General features: G+C 39.2%; 3 protein-coding genes across 3 annotated transcripts in view; all 3 read left to right on the top strand.

Annotated features, from left to right (window-relative positions):
* The window catches only part of LOC309703794 (GTPase IMAP family member 8-like), a 37,468-nt gene continuing 18,195 nt past the window's right edge, over nt 1-19,273 (top strand). Inside the window, exon 1 of the mRNA XM_082528700.1 lies at nt 1-104. Coding sequence (XP_082384826.1) covers nt 80-104 — 25 coding nt within the window. The 5' untranslated portion in view covers nt 1-79. The remainder of the gene's footprint in view (nt 105-19,273) is intronic.
* On the top strand, nt 928-1,968 carry LOC309698401 (GTPase IMAP family member 9-like; the record flags this gene model as incomplete). The annotated part of the gene is made up of 2 exons (XM_082520834.1): nt 928-949; nt 1,199-1,968. 2 exons carry the CDS (start codon nt 928-930, stop codon nt 1,966-1,968), a joined length of 792 nt encoding a protein of 263 aa, XP_082376960.1.
* Nucleotides 5,455-14,152, top strand: cmasa (cytidine monophosphate N-acetylneuraminic acid synthetase a). The gene is made up of 8 exons (XM_082528710.1): nt 5,455-5,873; nt 7,509-7,651; nt 7,733-7,888; nt 10,304-10,440; nt 11,712-11,806; nt 11,896-12,067; nt 12,170-12,335; nt 12,581-14,152. The coding sequence occupies exons 1-8, from the start codon at nt 5,659-5,661 to the stop codon at nt 12,793-12,795; spliced, it is 1,299 nt and encodes a 432-aa protein (XP_082384836.1). The 5' UTR covers nt 5,455-5,658; the 3' UTR covers nt 12,796-14,152.

The following is a 19,273-nucleotide window of genomic DNA, read 5'->3' as shown; positions in this document are numbered from 1 at the left end:
CGATAAAGAGGAAACTGCTGAGCAGCAGAACATCAGCAGAGCCACAAAATCACACATCAATTGCCAATAAAAGACAGACATGGCCAGCAAACACACTAGTCCTGGTGAGTACATTTCAAAATACTAATCTATAACATTAATTTTATATAAAGGCAAATAAAAGTCAACAGCCACTTATTAAACCAAACATGTATCAGATTCTAGACATTATTTTAATTTATGTCCTTGTTTGATCTATCCCTTTAACAATTTCCCTTTGTTATTACTACTTTTAATGGTACTTTGTACACTGTGATTCAAATCAGAATTTTAGTCTACAAATCCAAAAGCTGGTTCATGAAATGCCCAACATGAACATCAACTCTCAAAAGTTAAAAGAAAAGTTTGACTGAAAAGTTATTTTCTTTTATTAAAGCTTAGAGTCAGAAAGAATGTAGGAACAGAATTGTTTTTCAATTAATGTCATCTGGAGTTTCTTGATGACACGAGAAGTGGGAAAAAAAAAGATTTGAACAGTTTTTCTACAAAACTACAGAGGAACAAAAGAAGGAAGGTGTTTTCTTGTTCGTCTCCTTCAACATTTGTTCTGTTCACTAATAAACATGATTCTTTACCCCGCTTCAGATTAATGGTCCACTCACCAAATCTACCAAGACTTTATTTCCTTGTTTGATCCAATTCCAAAATATTTGTAAAATCTAAATAAAGCCAGATTGCAATGATTAGAAAATCTAACACCCAGATTTTATTTACAATAGAACATAGAAAACACATCAACTATTTAAACTGAGAAAATTACAGTATCTGTGTGCCTTTTCTTTATTTAATTTGATGTAACAGGGGTGACAGAAGTCAGGCACCTACTGGTTTGGAGTCTCTAAACAGTTAAATATTACTATACTGTAGGTATCATCATATATGGCGCACATGAAGAGGAAGTCATACAGAGGTTGAAGGGTGAGGGAGAGATGGTGTCTTGACATCATGATCTATAATAATTGACACAGTAAGAAGGTTACTGGTTCAAATCCTTCTGTGATCTTTTTATTTTTTTCCTGGAGTTCGCATGCGTTTTCTTCCTCCAACAGTCCAGAGACACACTTGACATAATAGAAAATACACATTGTTTGTCTTCAGAGTTTGAATTGTGAATATATTAACTTTAAATTTTACCTTTAAAATGTTTATTACTCTTCAGCAAAACAAGAAGAACCAGAGAAGCCAGAACTCAGGATTTTGCTTCTTGGAAAAACTGGAGTTGGAAAGAGTGCATCAGGAAACACCATCCTAGGAAAGGAGAATGCTTTCGAAGTGATATCATTAGAGTGTCAGAAGGAAAGAGGAAAGTTTGAAGGTCAAAAGCTGGCTGTAGTTGATACTCCAGGTCTGTTTGACACCCGTAAGCCTGAAGATGAGTTGACAGCAGAGATGGAGAGAGCCATCTGCTTTGCTGCTCCTGGTCCTAATGTGTTCCTGGTTGTGATTCAGGCCAACAGATTCACAGAAGAAGAACAAAAAACTGTCAAAATCATCCAGAACATGTTTGGAGAACAGTCAGCATGTTACACTATGGTCTTGTTCACCTGTGGAGACAATCTTGAGGCAGATGGGGTGACCATAGAAAAAATGATCAATGATAATCCAAATATCACTGACTTCATCAGTCAGTGCGGTGGAGGATATCATGTCTTTAACAACAGAAACAAGAATCCCTTTCAGGTCAGAGAGCTGCTGGAGAAGATCAACACAATGATTGCGAGAAATGGAGGAGAGTACTACACCAATGAAATGTTCAGAGAAGCTCAGAGAGCCATGAAAAAACCAGAAGCCGACCTCAGGATTGTTCTTGTTGGGAAAACCAGAGTTGGGAAGAGTGCAGCAGGAAACATCATCTTAAAGGGAAAAGTATTTAGATCAACAGACTTCTCTTCCTCTGTAACATCAGAGTGTAAGAAGGAAACGTGTTGATTTGATTCATTCAGAAGATATTTGGTGAACAAGCAGCTGATTACACAATGGCCTTGGTAATCCATGAAGATGATGAGAATAAAGACACCATAGAAGAAGCAATCAAACATCCAGATCTCAAAGACTTTATCAGTCAGTGCCGTGGAGGATATCATGTTTTTAACAGCAGAAACAAGAATCCCTCTGAGGTGCTGAAGGAAATCAACAATCTGACTGAAAGAAAAGGAGGATGCTACACCACCAATATGTTTGAAGAGGCAGAGAAAGCCATAAAAACAGAGATGGAACGACTTCGGAAAGAAAATCCAGAGATGACGGCCAAAGAAGCAAGATACAAAGCAGAAAGAAGGAACGAGTTTACTCGGTGCATATGGGATGCCATTATTGGTGGAACTGCTGCAAAAGTTAGTGCTGGAGTTGCTACTGCTGTTGGTGCTGCAGTTAGTGTTGGAGTTGGTGTTGGATATTTTGCTCAAGGAGTGAAAGGTATAGGAGCTGCAGGGTCGGCTGGATTTGCATCAGGAGCTGTAGTGGATTTTGCAATAAAAACAATTTTTAAATTGAAATTGGGGGATTGTGTTACACAGTAATACTCAGTGGAAGTCAACATTTAGAGTGGGGCAAAAAAGTATTTGGCAGCCACCGATTGTGCAAGTTCTCCAACTTAAAAAGATGAGAGAGGCCTGTAATTTTCATCATAAGTATACCTCAACTGTAAAGAACAAAATGAGAAAAAAAAAAACCCAAAAAATCACATTGTCTTTTTAAAGAATTTATTTGGAAAATAAGTATTTGGTCAATAACAAAAGTTGATCTGAATACTTTGTTATATGCCCTTTGTTGGCAATGACAGCGTTCAAACGTTTTCTGTAGTCTTCACAAGGTTTTCACACACTGTTGCTGGTATTTTGGCCCATTCCTCCATGCAGATCTCCTCTAGAGCAGTGATGTTTTGGGACTGTCGCTGGGCAACACAGACTTTCAACTCCCTCCACAGATTCTCTATTGGATTGAAGTCTGGAGACTGGCTAGGCTACTCCAGAACCTTGAAATGCTTTTTAAAAGCCACTCCTTCATTGGCCTGTCCCCTTTGCAGAAAAACAGCCCCAAAGCATGATTTTTCCACCCCCATGCTTCACAGTGGGTATGGTGTTCTTGGGATGCAACTCAGCATTCTTCCCACTCCAAACATGGCAAGTGGCGTTTATACCACATAACATTCTCGCGGGTTTTGTCCCTGTGGCCTTAGACAGCTCTCTGGTCTTGGCAATAGTGGATGTTGGAGTCTGACTGTTTGAAGGTGTGGAGATGTGTCTTACTGATAACGAGTGGAGGATAGAAGAGCTTCTTAAAGAAGAAGTAACAGGTCTGTGAGGGACAGAATTCTCGCTTGTTTGTGGGTGCTAAATACTTATTTTCTGCACCATTATACAAATAAATTATTTAAAAATCATAAAATGTGATATCCTGGGTTTCTTTTTTACATTCTGTCTCTCACAGTTGAAGTGAACCTATGCAGAAAATTACAGGCCTCTCTCATCTTTTTAAGTGGGATAGCAATCTGTGTCTCCCAAATACTTTTTTGCCCCAATGTATCATCAGCTGGTAAACAAGGAATTAAATGAAAAATAATAACAGTAATAGTGTGAACCTTTTTTCAGTATGTGTTAGAAAGAGAAACAGAGTATATTGTGGCGCGCTTATACAAGGAGGAGACAGAGGTGTCCTTTGGTCTTGCTTCCCGCGAGTTAGCCAGGGAGCAGAAACAGCACACAGCATCAAAAAGGCGTTCTCTCCACCCAGAAACACACAGTCGCAGAGAGAGAGAGCGCGCTACCTGTAACCATGGCAACATAACGCTGCCGCCTGGAACAACAGAACATAGCTGTCATGACCCCAAACAGCCCTGACCCGCTACAATATGTTACCCAAAGAAGAAGGACATGAAGCTGAAAGAAACAATCAGTTTCTTTGGGACAGATGAGTTTTTGTGATCATTTAGCAGTAACTTAAGGACAAATTATCATAAAGACAGAAGAACATAACCACAGCATAGCATAACTGTCTTTATAAGTCTCTTTTTTAATTTTTTTATGTGAAATATAATCTTCAATAACATCGTTTTTGTTCGTTTGCTGAATAGAAACATGTTAATCATCACTGATTATTAGCCTACTTGTAATGATTGGGGGAATTTGAATTTTGAATTCTACTTTGTACATAATCTGACAGACTTATTGGTTTAATGTGTCTTGAAGCTGTGGTATCACATTTAGTTTGATCTCCTGAATAATGTATCATTAATAAAACAGATTAAATGTATTGATGGGGGGGGGGGGGGGGGTTTCTTGTCTTTTCTAATAAAAAAAAACCTGGAATGAACCAGTTTCCCATGAAGAAGTTTCACTGAAGTGTTTGAGCTGATCAAATGACATTTATTTCATGTTTTCTCCACTGGGTTAAATACATTTTTATTCAGTTATTAGATGGAACAAATTAAGAAGTCAACAGTCAAGTGAAAATAATCTGCACACGGAGGGTTGGAAAAAATGCATCAGCCATCATTGTGAATCAGTTTGTTTGGTTTCATCCAGCAGCACCACCTGCTGGACTAACTCTAACCTGCAGTCAAACTTCAAACGAAGCAGAAATATTTCTTTCACCTCTGAACTTTAAGTGTGTGATCATCTGTGCTGAGGGATGGGAAATCAACGAGAATGAATGTGGATGGATTTTTTAAATCAACTGCTATTAAAATCAGCTCAAAGTAATAATTAATCAGAAATAATGTGTGTGAATTGTGTCAAAAAAGATCAGAGAAACTTGTTAATATGAGAATAATGTACAAAAACACCTGAAGTTAAGGCTGGAACTGAAAACGCACATTTATTAAACACAACTACAACAATGTTTAAATAATAATAAAACAAGACTGATGCAAACACTGCAAAAAACTTAAGACATTACAGTAATGGTAAGACACCATAATAGTTTTATACATTAATATGACTCTAAATTAAACTTACAGTTGCTTTACTCAAAGGGGGGGAGTTTACAGGCTTTATCCTTTGCCTGTTGAATTAGGAGTGTTGTCCAAATTCAAATTGTAGTTTCAACACAGCGGACAGCTCTTTTCATTTCCTGACTGCAGTTCCCCTACCCTTCTTTTAACCTCTTATTCCGGTTAGGAAAAAGAGGTATCGCTTCAGTCTGTCTGCAGATCAAAGTTAATGTTACTGATTGAACAGGTGTTCCTGGTGTGTGTTCGCTGTTCAAACAGCTGCAGGTACAGCAAAATGTAAGCGAGGAGAATAACATTTAATACATTTTCCAAATCACCACATTAATACACACACAGGTCGGTACAGTGCGTATGTCCTGGTTCAGCTCATATAATAAGGCGCATAGAACAAACTATAAATCCGCCTCCTCTCCCTGCAGAGGGCTGAGGAATCTTTCATTAATGATGACGCTGTGTTCCGGAGACCTGATTGGTCGGTGGGCGGTGCTTTCACACCTGTTGCTCTCTGATATTTTACTTAACCTGCTCCGGAGCAGGTAGATCTACTGCACAGGTTATCATAGCGATTTATGTCGGTGATAAGTGAGCCACCTTCATAGTAGGCCACGGAAGTCACTCGGATAAACCCAGACCTTGCTTCGTAGTAGGAGTAGATCTTTGACGTCGTTATGGCATCCGCTACACGGAGAAACAATGAGACCTCGTTAGACGAATGTCAGTCATCGAGCAAACTGCCGCGAAATGCCAAGAGTCACATAGCAGCTTTAATTTTAGCTCGAGGGGGGAGCAAAGGGATCCCGCTGAAAAACATCAAGATGCTGGCCGGGGTCCCGCTCATCGGGTGGGTGCTGAGGGCCGCCGTGGACTCGGGAATGTTTGACAGGTGAGGAAGGACAAGAGCTTTTATTGTAGGGTCAGATGAACGAGCACCAGCAGCCAACTTTAATGTCTTTTCGTTATGAAAACATCAAATCAGATTTGATTATATTATATTAACCTACTTCTGTCCACATGTCATAACGGCCTCCTTAAAGTATTCTGCACATCAGTAAAGTCAGGGAATATAAAATGCATCAGTTTGCTCCCTGATCGCTAAGCAGCTGCTGAGCAGCTCTGTGCTCAGCTTTAAGCGTGACGTGGAGGAGTCCCACGCGTCCTTTTAGGATGTTTACTTAAACAAAGTCACAAATGAAGAAAACTGCTCGCATTTATCTACTATATTCCACTTCTTTTTTTTCATCGGCGTGACTCCGCAGACATAACCTGCACGTTATGAGAAACATTTTCTAACATTTTTGTCAAACTTATTTTGACTTTACAAACACTATTACGATCTGGAATTTGTCTCTTCCTATTAAAGTCACCCTCAGCTGAAACATAACTACTCATACACTTAAACTGTGAGTTACAGCAATTCATACAATTATGCAACAAAACCCTAAAACGTCCAAACTGCCAATGAGTTATTGCACTGTGAGCTCAGTTTAATTATCCGTTAACAGTTTAGTGCCGCTGCAGCCATCGTTTAACCAACATGAGATCATTCATCAAAAAATCTGCTTACTATAAGTGCAGGTTTGTTTGTTTGTTTGTTTGTTTTTATCGTACATCAGATCCGTTCATAAAAAAAAATGGAGCATGCGCACTGAGCTAGGGCATAATTTATATTCCAGCGAAAAGAACAGCAATTACCAGTTATTTAGTCTTCCTACAACTGGTTTGTTCGTTTACCGATAAGCTTGGAGGTACGTGTGTCACCAAGAGGCTGGCAGGTTGTGTGCGTGTGGTTAATTACAGACACAAATTCTCATTTTGTTTTGTTAGCTTTTTGCGGGTCATGTCTTGTTTTCTGATAAGGTGAGACTTCTCTGCCATCATTATCACAGCTGGCTGTGTCATTGTCGACAATTATACTGGACACATTTATTAATATTAAGCCCAGAATCCCTCTTAAGTCGCCCCAACAGGTGGATACACAGATTTGATTTTGCAAATTTCCTGATCCTCCCCCAATTTTTTTCAGTGAGCTTTCATGTGTTAAGTAAAAAAAAAATGTGAAGAGACTGAGTCTGTCTAATCTCCTTAATTATAATGGATCACATCCATAGACCAAAAGTCGATATCGATATAAAAATGTCGACATAAAAATTAAATAAGCAAAAAAGAGACGGAAGAAACACCCTTCAACTATATTACGAGTGTTGACTGTTCAAAGTTCCAACTTCCCTCTTGCAACACCACAACTTCAACACACTGATCCGAACAAAAACGGGAGTAAACAAACAATTAAAAAAATAAATAACACATGACAATTGGTAGAGAAATTAACTGTTTTGTATATCCAAAAACAAAAATATCGGGCGATATATCAGAGTATTGTTTTTCTCAATCGCTTACATTGGACGATCTCTAATCACTATAGCTTTGGCTATGAGGACAAAATACAGAATGTCTAGTAGTGTTATGAAAAGAGACGGTTACAATTAATAATAATGATTATGCACCTTCACTTTCACAGTGTGTGGGTATCAACGGACCATGATAAAATTGAGGAAGTTGCAAAGGCATGGGGTGCTCAGGTGCACCGGAGGAGTCCTAAAGTCTCCAGAGACTTTTCCTCATCAGTAGAAACCATCCAAGAGTTTCTTGAGCACCATAAAGGTAGGAACGTGTTTCTAAGATGGTCTCAAAGCGTTGCCCTGCTGCCACACAGTGCAGATTACTCTGCTTTTGTTTTCACAGAGGTGGATATAGTTTGCCACTTCCAGGCTACATCACCGTGTCTCCACCCGTTCCATGTGAAGGAGGCCTTGGAGAAGATCACGGTGCACGGTTACGATTCAGTCTTCGCAGTGGTCAGGAGACACCAGTTTCGCTGGAAGGAGGTTAAAAAAGGATGTAAGTGAGCAAGTCTGCACATTTGACGTCTGATCTCACGTTTACCTTTTACAAAATGTGTTACTGTCTTACAGAAAGTATTATGAAGAGAAAGAGAATGAGCTGCCTAGTTAGTTAGAAATATACTGTAGTATATTTTTATATAATAAGCTCAAGTTATTCATCTATTATCCATTACGTGCTCCTACATGTTTGTATAGCTAAACATATCAATGCCTCCTTTATCTGATTCTTATTGCACTACAAACCTCTTAAAATGCATTTAAAAACAACAAAGAACATAAATTAATGTAATTAATGAGGTTTGTGCTCTTGGAGTGCTTCTTATATTTCAGCTGCCTAAAGGAAAGTATTTAAACTATTTTTAGAGGGTGTGGTTATCCTTTTCATCTTGTTTGTCTTCTCTTCCAAATAGACCTGTGTGTTGTTTTTTTACACTCACTTTCTCAATTTTCACAAAAAGGTCAGATTTCTTGCTGGTATGTTAAAGGATTCAAATGACAGGGAGGAGCAGCCATTAAATACACGATCTTTGCACCTGTACCTTAGTAATTATTAACTGCGATAAACAAAATCCAACAGATGCTTCACTGGACAAACAATGAATCCTTACAGTGACAGTCTTTCTTTTTTATACTTGTTTTTTAACTGCTTGGTGTTTCTAAAAATGGGATTGGAGAACTGGTTCCAAGTTGAGAACTGGTTATTTGAGCTATTACAGTCCAAAATTTCCAAGCTTATCAGCTCTCTTCATCTGATAATTATTGATCTGCATGCAAGCAGCTTTCAGTTTTGATACTTACTCACACTTGTGCTTGTTTTCCACCCGGGGGAAGCACAGAGGCAGTTGTTAGGCATTCATGGATTACTTGTCTCCCTGCAGAGAGTGTTTACAAAATGCAATATACTGCCAAAAGCATTTGCTTGTCTAACCTTACATGCATATGAACGGCCCATTCTTAATCCATAGGGTTTAATATGATCTCTGCTGACGTTTTGCAACTATAATGGCTTCAACTCTTCTGGGAAGGCTTTCCACAAAATTTAGAAGTTATATGGGAATTTTTTTTTTAATGATTCTTCCTGGGGCACATTTGCGAGGTCAGACAGTGATGTATGATGAGAAGACCTGCCTCACAATCTTCTCTCTAATTCACTCCTCACATAGTGCCTCAGTATCTGCTGACCCTGCTCTGTGATTATGTGCCCTACCACTTTTTGGCTGAGTTAAAAGAGGTACCAATAATTAAGTCACTGCACACTGTGCCTGACATTTCTTACCAACCTAAATCAGATGCAGCAGATTCATGTAACAAAACAAAAGTCAGGTACTTGCATCATTTCCCAGTATGTTGATAGCTTAAACAAATAACATAACAAGACACTGATCTTTTCAATCTTGTTCACTCTCCATAGTTATACTAATAATAATCCAAAACATTGCCGGTTATCACGGCTGTCACTAGTTCATTTTCCACTTTTCTTCATTTATATCTTGCATTCACACAGAGTGCCAAAGAGGAGTGCAGCCATCTGTCAGGTGCGCAGCTCCCGGTAGTGGCTGGTGGCATTGTCACTTTGAACATAAAACTGCTGCTGTGCATTAATAAAACAAAACTAATAACAGCTAACATTTAAAAATCTACCTGACTAGTCCCACACTTTTGTATTTTAAAAGAGGCATGAAAGACCCAGAATCTCTCAGAAGTGAAGGGTTTTTGCAGGAACAGTGAATCTCCTCAGACAAGAACTAAAAGACTCTTAAGTTCCTACTGTCACCATACGGAGTGCTAATATATCCTGATGCGGTGAATCATAAAATCAAACTTTAAGTCCTAAGTTGTTAATTCCTTTTCACTTGCTTACTTGTCACCAATAAGACATTTTGAACCATGCATCCTGTTTTACTTGGCATAAAGTCATTTCACTTTGGCACATGCATGTATTTCTAAGTTGTGTTTGTAATTACCCACATGCACACAACCTGTCAGTGCACTTGATTACACACCTACCTCCAGGTTTACAACCAGTTTAAAGGTTAACTCATAAACTGGTTGTTGGAGGTATAGATCGTGACTGTTGTTCCTTTTACTGGAATTTCCTTTCCATCCTTCTTCATCCTGCACACTCGTGTTTCCTTTTTTCATTAGTTTTATGAACAGATCAATACAACTCTTAACATGTATTTGATAAAAGACATACAAACAAACAAAGCTACAGAATTTAACACATTTCTCACAGATTTGGTCACCCACCTACTATGATGGCATGAATTTCCCTTCAATGTCTTTTTAAAAACTCAGTTCACTCACACACTGGTTACTATGTCAAGAAGCAGACAGCTTCTCTGTGTAAATAACTACTTAATGGAAAGAGGAGTTTGCATTGTTATTAATGGATCCTGCTTCTTTCTAGCTGGTGAGCAAACAGTGCCATTCAATCTGGAGCCAGCCAAACGGCCACGACGTCAGGACTGGCCAGGGGAGCTGTGTGAGAATGGCTCATTTTACTTTGCCAAAAAAGAGATCATTGAAAAGGAAGGACACTTGCAGGTAAAGGTGGTGGTGGTGGTGCATATATGGTTTAAAATGACTATAATGACTTTATAATAACTGAAAAAACAGCCCCAATGCCCAACAATTAAACCGTGCCTTTTTTTTTTATTCCTGGTTGGCACCAACATTAAACACACACCTATAAGACAGCAGCAGATGAGATTGATGACAAATGGATCAGATTTCATCAGCTAAGTTGTCGAAGAGATTGTTCAATCCCTATTGCTGTAAAAATATCTTGGCATGCTGTCTGCAAGCTTTTGAAATCTCCAGACTCTTTATTATGAAAAGGAGTCCTTGGACTGCAGGAAAAAAGTCTGCTTAAAACAGGAACAATGTTATTTTTATAGAAAAAAGTTTCATTGAATAAGAAGCTTAACTTAACTTTGGGAGGAAGTAAAGAAAAAACAGACTTTCTGAGCTGGATTTCCTGTGTTGAAAGTTTAGTTAGTTGTGTTCTATTTTTGTGGGATTCTTACTGAAACTGTGTTACGTTCCCCTGAGGGGTCTAGGCGATGAGGGGGGAGTAACAAAAAGTGACCGGGTTAGAAAAAGGAGTCAAGGAGGCAAAAGGGTTAAATCAAAGAGTTTTATTAAAGTTCCCTTTCAAACTCAACTAAAAGAGACGGACAAACCACTGTTTAAGAAAACAAACAAAACTCAGGCGTGGTCAATAAAGTAAAACGTAAGCCAAAAAGAAAGAGCAGCTCACTAGCTGAAAACCACCAAAAACACTAACACAGCTCACTAGCTACTAACACAGCTCACTAGCTACTAACACAGCTCACTAGCTACTAACACAGCTCACTAGCTACTAACACTCAGCTCACTAGCTGTAACCGCACTCTGGCCCAGAGCTCACCTTTCCCTGGGCTTAAATCTCCCTGATTACTGACGGGAGTCAGCTGTGTAAAAGGGAAAGGTGGCACCTCAGGCAGAAGAGGTAGTGGGACACGCCCACACAGGCACCTTCAGGAGGAGGCCCTGCTAGGGCTGTAACAAACTGATATTGGGTTCAATTTCATTTGATACTCAGAGTCTTGCGTATTTCTCTCTTTAATTGTTGTGTAGTTTGATGTATTTAGGAGAAGAATCTGGCACAAAACAAAACCCAAAACATAAGGACAGAGATCTGGCTGGTACCCAACAAGGGGAAAAAAATCTATAATAAACCAAAGGACCAAATTGGACTGTGACAGCTCCACGGCTTTTCCAAACCCTTTGTGTAACAATACATCTAAGTCATGCTTGTGTTTTCACCTCTGTAGGGCGGTAAGTTAACCTACTATGAGATGCTGCCGGAGTACAGCGTAGATATAGACGTGGACATCGACTGGCCTGTGGCAGAACAGAGGGTTCTCAGGTGAGAAGCGCTGAAAATAATGTCTACCAGTCAGCTTTTAATCAACTATCCATTCCCTTTCCTGATCCAGCCTATGTTTCTCCAATCAGGTACGGTTACTTCGGTAAGGACACACCAGAGGTGGTCCGCCTAATGTTCTGCAACATTTCCGGCTGTTTAACTGATGGAAAGATCTTTATGTCTGTGTCGGGAGAGGCAATGGTGTCTGTCAACACCAGAGACACAACTGGGCTTCGGATGCTGCAGGAAGAACAAGTTGAGGTTGGATTTTTTTTTTTTTTCAGCTGTCTGAACAGAATTACGTAAACTGGCCCATCTTGTGGAACGTCGCTCACAAAACTGCACTCTGTCTCGCTTCACCAGGTCATACTGTTGACCACAGAGAAAGACCACATTGACCCAGCTTTGCTTCAAAAACTTGAAGATAGGATAATGTGCAAGGTTGAGAAGGTGGGACAGGAGCCGCTGAATGATTTGCAATCAATCGTTGAGAAGAAGAAGCTGGAATGGAAGGATGTGGCGTTCATGGGTAAAACTGTATTTTTATTTGTTAACAGTTTAATTGGCAGGAATTGGAAACATGTTGAGGCTACTGCTTTAAAAAGTGGTGTATTTAACATTTATGTTAAAGTGCTGTTTTAATCAAATCTGAATAGTGTCTGGCAACAAATTAACAATTAAAGATGTCTGACTGTTTGTGTTTGTGCAGCCAATCTCTGCAGCTTGTTTAAGTAAATTATTATAGGGACTAATGATCTTCTGTTCCCCTCTCAGGTTTTGATCAAGCAGATGTGAAATGCCTGAACCTGGCAGGGCTGAGTGCAGTACCCGGCGATGCTCCAGCTGTGGCTAAAAAGGCTGCAAAGTACATCTGCCATTGTGCTGGGGGATCGGGAGCCGTGAGGGATTTCACCGAGCACATTCTGCTGCAGAAGCAAATGGCAAAATCTCAGAGGGATCACGACCGCATCGACCGCCACAACTTCTAATCTTAAAAGAAGTCTACATGGAAAAGGTTGAGAGTACTAAAACAAAACGATGCACATGCATGTTAGAAATATTGAGGCCAGATTTACAGTAGCCCACCCTCTTTCAATCTAAGGTTTTATATATCAGGACATCAAAAAAGTCATGTGGTCTGTACATAAACACAAAACACATTAACACATTATAAAACACTTTTGTTTTAAAAAATAAACTACAAGGGAACTGTTCCCACTAAAGGTCCAAACAACAAACTTGTTGCACCAAAAATGTCTTTTTTTTCACTATGGCTAAGCAATGTACTTGACCTCTTAGGTTCTCAAAATTGTCTTCATTTTTAACACTAATAGAAGTTTTTTTTTTCGGTTGATTTAATAAACCTGGTCAAAAATATTCCCTGGCATTCATGTCCAACTTGGCAGTAGCTGGGTTAAAGCAAAGAAACTTGCACACGGACCTCATGCAGTGAAGGTTTTTGTCCCCCCTCCCCACACACACGCACGCACACACACACTATGAATAGGATTCTTGCACATGGAATAAAAGAAGAAATTTTGACAACGCTTTGAATTTCATACGTTAAATCAGATGTTAATTTAGGTTAGGGTTGAATTCCATCACACAAAGTAAAGCACCAAATGTAAACATAACGCGTTAAGCTAGCACTAGCAAGGCTGCACTGAACTGTCACATTTACTACAAGGACACTGGAGGACTGTACTAGAAAGCAATGTTTGGGGTCAACTCTGAAGCTACTGTCTAAGCTCTCTCTGTAATCACAAATCTACAGATGGCGTCACTGTTATGTTTTTCTTTTTTGAAACTGGCAGATAGTGCCTCCAAGTCCTGGGAAGAAGTCATGCAAAAATCCAAATAATTACAAGGTCGATGTGAAAAAGAAATGAAGTCCTCTATCACCTCTCCACTCAAAAACATGTCACAGTTATCATGCATCTGTTGTTTATGCCGCTGATATCCCCTGCTGCCCTGCTTCAAACATAAGGGCAATGCCTTAAATAAAACTGAAGTTTGATGGTTTCTTGGTAAGGTTTGGAGGTGAAGCTAGCTGGATTCTGTCACTTTCCTCTTTTTGCAGGCTATATGCTTAGCTAGGTTTCTCCTCACTGTAGTATACTCTAGATTATTCTAGAATAGGGTAAGAAAGCAAACGTATTCTTTAAAAATAAGAATTTAACAGTGTTTGTGAGGGGGGGGTAAGGTGGGGTAAGGTGTATGTGTAAAGGTGTATTCTTTCCATTTTTAATTCTGTTATTCAAAGATTTTGCTTGCTTGTGCTTGTTTTGGTTAAATGTCTTTTAAATCATTCTCTGGTTTTAATTTGACTGGATTATGATTATTTTATAATTATTTTTAAATTAATAAAATATTTCAAGTTAACAAAACAAGTTTGGGTACTGTCATCATTATCCATTTTCTTAACAGGAATGTAGTTGGACAAAGACAATTTAGGTCATCACAAAAACTCAACACTTCATGGCATTTGCTAATGTTATTTTGAACATCGGACAATTTCTCTGCCAAAAGAAATTCTGGCACGGGTCAATTTTGGTCTCCACCCTTTTCCAGCTGAGGACCATGGCCTCAGATTTGGCAGTGCCTTCCACTGCCAAATCTGAAAGTGGTGAAAGCCTTCCAGCACTTGGCTATGCCTTGAAATTCTGTCCTCAAAAATTACAAACAGAATCGGTGACAGACATGATCTCGTTTCTGGTTGAGTCCGACTTATTGCCGGCCCACAAATAACCCATGATAGGTGAAATCCGCGAAGTAGCCAGCTTTATTTTTTACAATTATTATAGATGTTGTAAGTCTGAAAAACCCCACAGTACACACTTTATACACTTTTCTCAGACAGGTATGAACATTTTCACACTTTTCTTTCTTCTTTAAAAACTCTCAAAGTTCAAGCCTTCATAGAAAAATAAGGTCAGTATTATAGAATGAAACCAAAGATCAAAGTTTTCAGGTCTAGAACATGGGAAACATGGGGTTAGTATCTTGCCCAAGAACATTTGGCATGCAGACTGGAGCAGCCTGGGACCGAATCACCTGCATCTAAAATGCCCACTGAAAAACAAACAGGCTTAAATGTGCATGGAGTTTATTTCAAGATATTGTAAGTGCCAAACTGTCATTGCTAGAATTTCTTAGTGCAGATGCTTTTGTCTTGTTTTATTAGAAGTTTATACAATGAAAATCTTTGCATATGAAAGTTGCAAATCAGGTTTGTTCATTTGCATCAAAGGTCATGCCTTTAAAGACAGAACTAACTGTCAAACTGTCCCTGTGCCTTGAGTGTTGCCTTGCCACTGCTTTGCCCTTTTTGCCGTGTGTCATTTCCATGCCCTTTCTCATTTCATAGACTGCATATCCTTGATTCCCCTCTTTACATCTTAGTCCCAAAGAAGATAAGGATGCACAAATAATTAACTGACAGGAATAAATCCTGCTTTTTTTGTGTCTCCACTTGCCTGCGCCGACTCATCTCTAAAGTATTCATCTACTTGTCACAAACACCTGACTGAAAAATGTCACCAATTCCACCTGTACAACCAGATAATCAGGATTTCCACACCTAAGTCAGGTCAATGACATTTATTTGTTATTGTCTGTTAGTAAATCTCTTAAAATGAATGGATGAATGAAAAAATGAAGGCTACAAAATGTTTAAACGGCTTTAAATGTGTCAGCAATGCAGAGATAACAACCTGCTCCTGAATACATCCAAGAAAAAAGAACTGATCACTGACTTCAGGAAGAAAAAAACAAGACAATAAGCCTTTAAATATCACCGGGGGACTGTGGAGAGGGTCACAGACCTCTGGTTTCAGGGACTTTACATCAAACAGGATCTAACCTGGAGTGTAAACATCACAGCAGACATAGCAGAGACTATACTTCCTGGGGGTCCTCAGGAAGAACAAGTCTCTCTGAGATTGTTTTGTCCTCCATAAAGAGCTTATTATTTACATGACTTGAATCTTCTTTAATGGGGCATCAATGTACGAGCATTAAACACAGCAGCATCTATTTGAATCTGCTCTGTGCACAAATGGGTTGGGAATAGCTGTTGTAATTTTTTTCTGTTTTTATATATTATGTAGCTTATAGTTTCTTTGGGGTTTTTTTATGACCGCTGTGAGTGATCTTTGCACTGTTGAGATCTTTGCACTATATTAAGTTGCACACGTTAAACATTACAGTGAGAATAAAGACACATTCTAACTGACACTGGTAATGAGGAGGCCTCTGTGCCCGTCCAGCATGCTGACAATGAGGCTCCCAATGCAGGAATATGATGTTGGATATAGTGACCTGTCTCTAGTAACACTGTGCCAAAGATCATCTTTCTGTTACACACAATCAAAGTGAACTAACAGAACTATGCAAACTGAGACACACCGATGATATTAGTTGTGAATGTACGAATGCAATACGTTTGTGTATTATCTGAAATCAATGGGTGGGTATTTTAGCAAATGTACAATGATTGTGTCCATTGTTATTGTGTAGCAGCTTATTGTTTTCTTTCATGGTCCTGGGTCCAGTAATTTAGAGTTAGTATCTTATGTTCAGTCTTGGTAATATTAGTATGTTGTTATTTTCCCTGATCATGAATTATATAAACTTTTTGCGGTCTGTTTACTCTCTAGTCTAATCTCTTTTTATGATTCGAAGTCTGTCTCCCCAGTCAGGTCCCGTGCCTGTCTGGTGTTGATGTTCCTTTTTACTATCCCTGTCTTGTCAGTTAGCATCTGTTCAGCTGTGCTCCAAGGTGTGTCCATTCTGCCCTACTCTCCTACTGTGTTTATATCTCTTTGTCATGTCCACCCTCATTGTCTGTTGGTCTGGTCTGGTCTGTTATTGTGTTTGCTTTTGTTTTCTTTGCCTTTTGCTAAGAAAATAAAAGCTGTCATTTTAAGTTTTTGTCTGTTTGCAAGTCCTACACGCTGGGTTGATTCTCTGCTTGCCAAACCCCCTCCAGCACATTTTTAATCTTTGTGCTTAACTAGATCAGCCTGCTTTATCAGTACATCTCTGGGCCCACCTCTACTGAGATGTTTCTTTACTATTAAGAGTGTTTTCCCCTTCAGCAAACATCAAACTCACAGAGTTTACTCTCCAGAGTTATGCAGGGAGTTAAAAACCGTCAGGCTCACTGATTTTCTTTTGGATACCCAGATTCCTGTTTCACAGACACCTAACCTTGTAAACTATACAGTTGTAAGGAGGTCCAATACTTTATTTAATCATATTTTTTTAAAAACCCTAAATGTCTAAATTTTATTTTAATGATTCTTACTGCGTTTATTTTTACAAGAGGTGTCATAATCCTATAAAGAAGTCTTCAGTTCCCTTAAAAGGCCTTACTACTTTCCTTTAAGGATGTGCGTAAATGGCATTAAACTTGGAGCCATCTGGCAAGGATTTAACCTTTTGATCTAACCAATAATTCCTTCTCATCTCCTCATAAGTTAAACCGTCATCAATTCATTGAGAGCTTTAAATGGACAAACTCGTCCCTGTGGCATGCAGACAACTGAGCACAGGATAAACTCACAGGGAGGAGCCGGAGGAACAAAATTGCACACACACAGGACTGACTGGAAAGTGCAAAGAAGTGTAAGTGAAACTACTCTGGCTGGGTGAAAACGATAATGATGAAGGAAGGAGAACAAAGGTGAGGAAGAAAAATAAAGCAAGTCACCAGCAAACATTTTTAAAAATAAACTGGAGACACCAGAGACACCAGAAACGATGATTGAATACAGAAACTAAATTCTTAACAAATGCTGACGTAATGGCAAATCCTTTTTTTTTTTAGCTCTAATTTAATTTTGATCCGAAAATGCACAGAAATTGAAAACACTTAGCCTATTGTTGGCTATCCAAAGCCTTATAGTGGCAAATATTCTTTAAAGCACTCATTAAGTAAAAGGCACTTGAAGTCCTTTTTGGTAAAAACTACAGTTCCCAGTTATTTTGGGAAAGAGAGCTATTTGTCTTTCTATCCAGCTTCCCTGATGTGATTTTTCAATATGACAGATCATCAACATTCGGTTGTTTCTGCATGAAGAACCAATACTGAAACAGCAAAAGTGACAATTGTGCTGTTTATCGTTCATTTTTTGTGCAAGTTGCCTGACGACTGCAGGTGCATCCACAAATGTCATTTACCAGCCACTTTATTAGGCACACCCTTGCCAGGTTGGAGCTTCTTTGTGGCACTTGACATGACAGCAGCTGACAGTTATTGCAGATTTATTGGCTGCACATCCACAATGAGACTCTCTTGATCCATCACATCCGAAGGTGCTCTAGTGGACTGAGATCTGGTGACTGTGGAACAAATGTGATGGACATGGTCAGCAACCAATTCTCATGTAGGCTGTGGTGTTTAAATGATGCTCAATTGGTACTAAGAGACCTGAAGGGTGCCATGAAATATCTATCAACATCATTACACCATCATTACCAGCCTGAGCTATCGATAAAAGCTAGGATGGATCCATACTTTGATTTTGTTTATGCCAAATTCTGTCCCTACCATTCAAATGTATCAGCAGAAATTGCGACTCATCAGACCAGGCAAAGTTTTTCCAGTCTTCTATTGTCCAGCTTTGATGAGGTTGTATCAATTGTAGCCCGAGTTTCCTGTTTTTAACTGACAGGAGTGGCACTTGGTGTGGTCTTCTGCTGCTGTTGACCAGACCAGACCAGAGATGCTCTTCTGCACCAAATGAGTGGTTATTCGAGTTACTGCTGCTTTCCTGTCAGCTCAAAGCAATCAGGCCCCTCTCCTCTGACCTCTGGCATCAACAATTCCTCAATTTTGGAAATTTTCTCTTTTCAGACCATCCTCTGTAATCTTTTGACATACTCACACCACTAACCATGTCAAGTTCAAAGTCCCCTTTCTTCCTCATTTTGATGCTGGGTTTGAATCTAAACAGGCTCTGTTGACCACTTATGCCATGTGACTAGCTCATTAGATATTTGGGTTAACGAGTAAATGAAAAGATGCACCTAACAATGTGAGGTGTGAGGTGTAAATTACTAATCTATAAGAAAGTCTCTCTGAGGTTGTGTGTGTTTGGAGATATGGTTGAAAATCAAACCTGCTGGAGTCTCTACAGGGCTGCTTCCAGAAAGATTAGTAAAAACACTCCATGAGACAATGAAGTACACGTTTTTTTAAAAAATCAGATGTAATATCCTGATCAATGAAAGGAAATGGGGTTGTCTCTTTTAAAAATCTAAATAGATTCATATTTCTGTATACTCTGGATTCAAACAGAGGCTTTTCGCTTTATTTCCCTCTGTCCAGCTGCTATGAGAGGAAAACCACACAGAGCAGCAGTGATGCCTTTCTAAATTCTGTTTGCACTGCAGGTGTGTGCCTTTGACTAGGATGTTTGAGTCAATATTTAATTTTTGGCATGGATGAATGGTGTTGTCTGC

This window comes from Aulonocara stuartgranti, assembly GCF_965226115.1.
Source record: "Aulonocara stuartgranti genome assembly, chromosome: 3".
Lineage (NCBI taxonomy): Eukaryota > Metazoa > Chordata > Actinopteri > Cichliformes > Cichlidae > Aulonocara > Aulonocara stuartgranti.
This window is presented reverse-complemented; position numbering and strand designations above follow the sequence as displayed.

Excerpts from the sequence above, each read along its gene's own strand:
- cmasa (XM_082528710.1), top strand. The coding sequence starts at position 5,659 with ATGGCATCCGCTACACGGAGAAACAATGAGACCTCGTTAGACGAATGT. Across the intron at positions 10,441-11,711 it reads AAAAGGAAGGACACTTGCAG|GGCGGTAAGTTAACCTACTA; the intron begins GTAAAGGTGGTG and ends TCACCTCTGTAG. Across the intron at positions 11,807-11,895 it reads GCAGAACAGAGGGTTCTCAG|GTACGGTTACTTCGGTAAGG; the intron begins GTGAGAAGCGCT and ends TTCTCCAATCAG.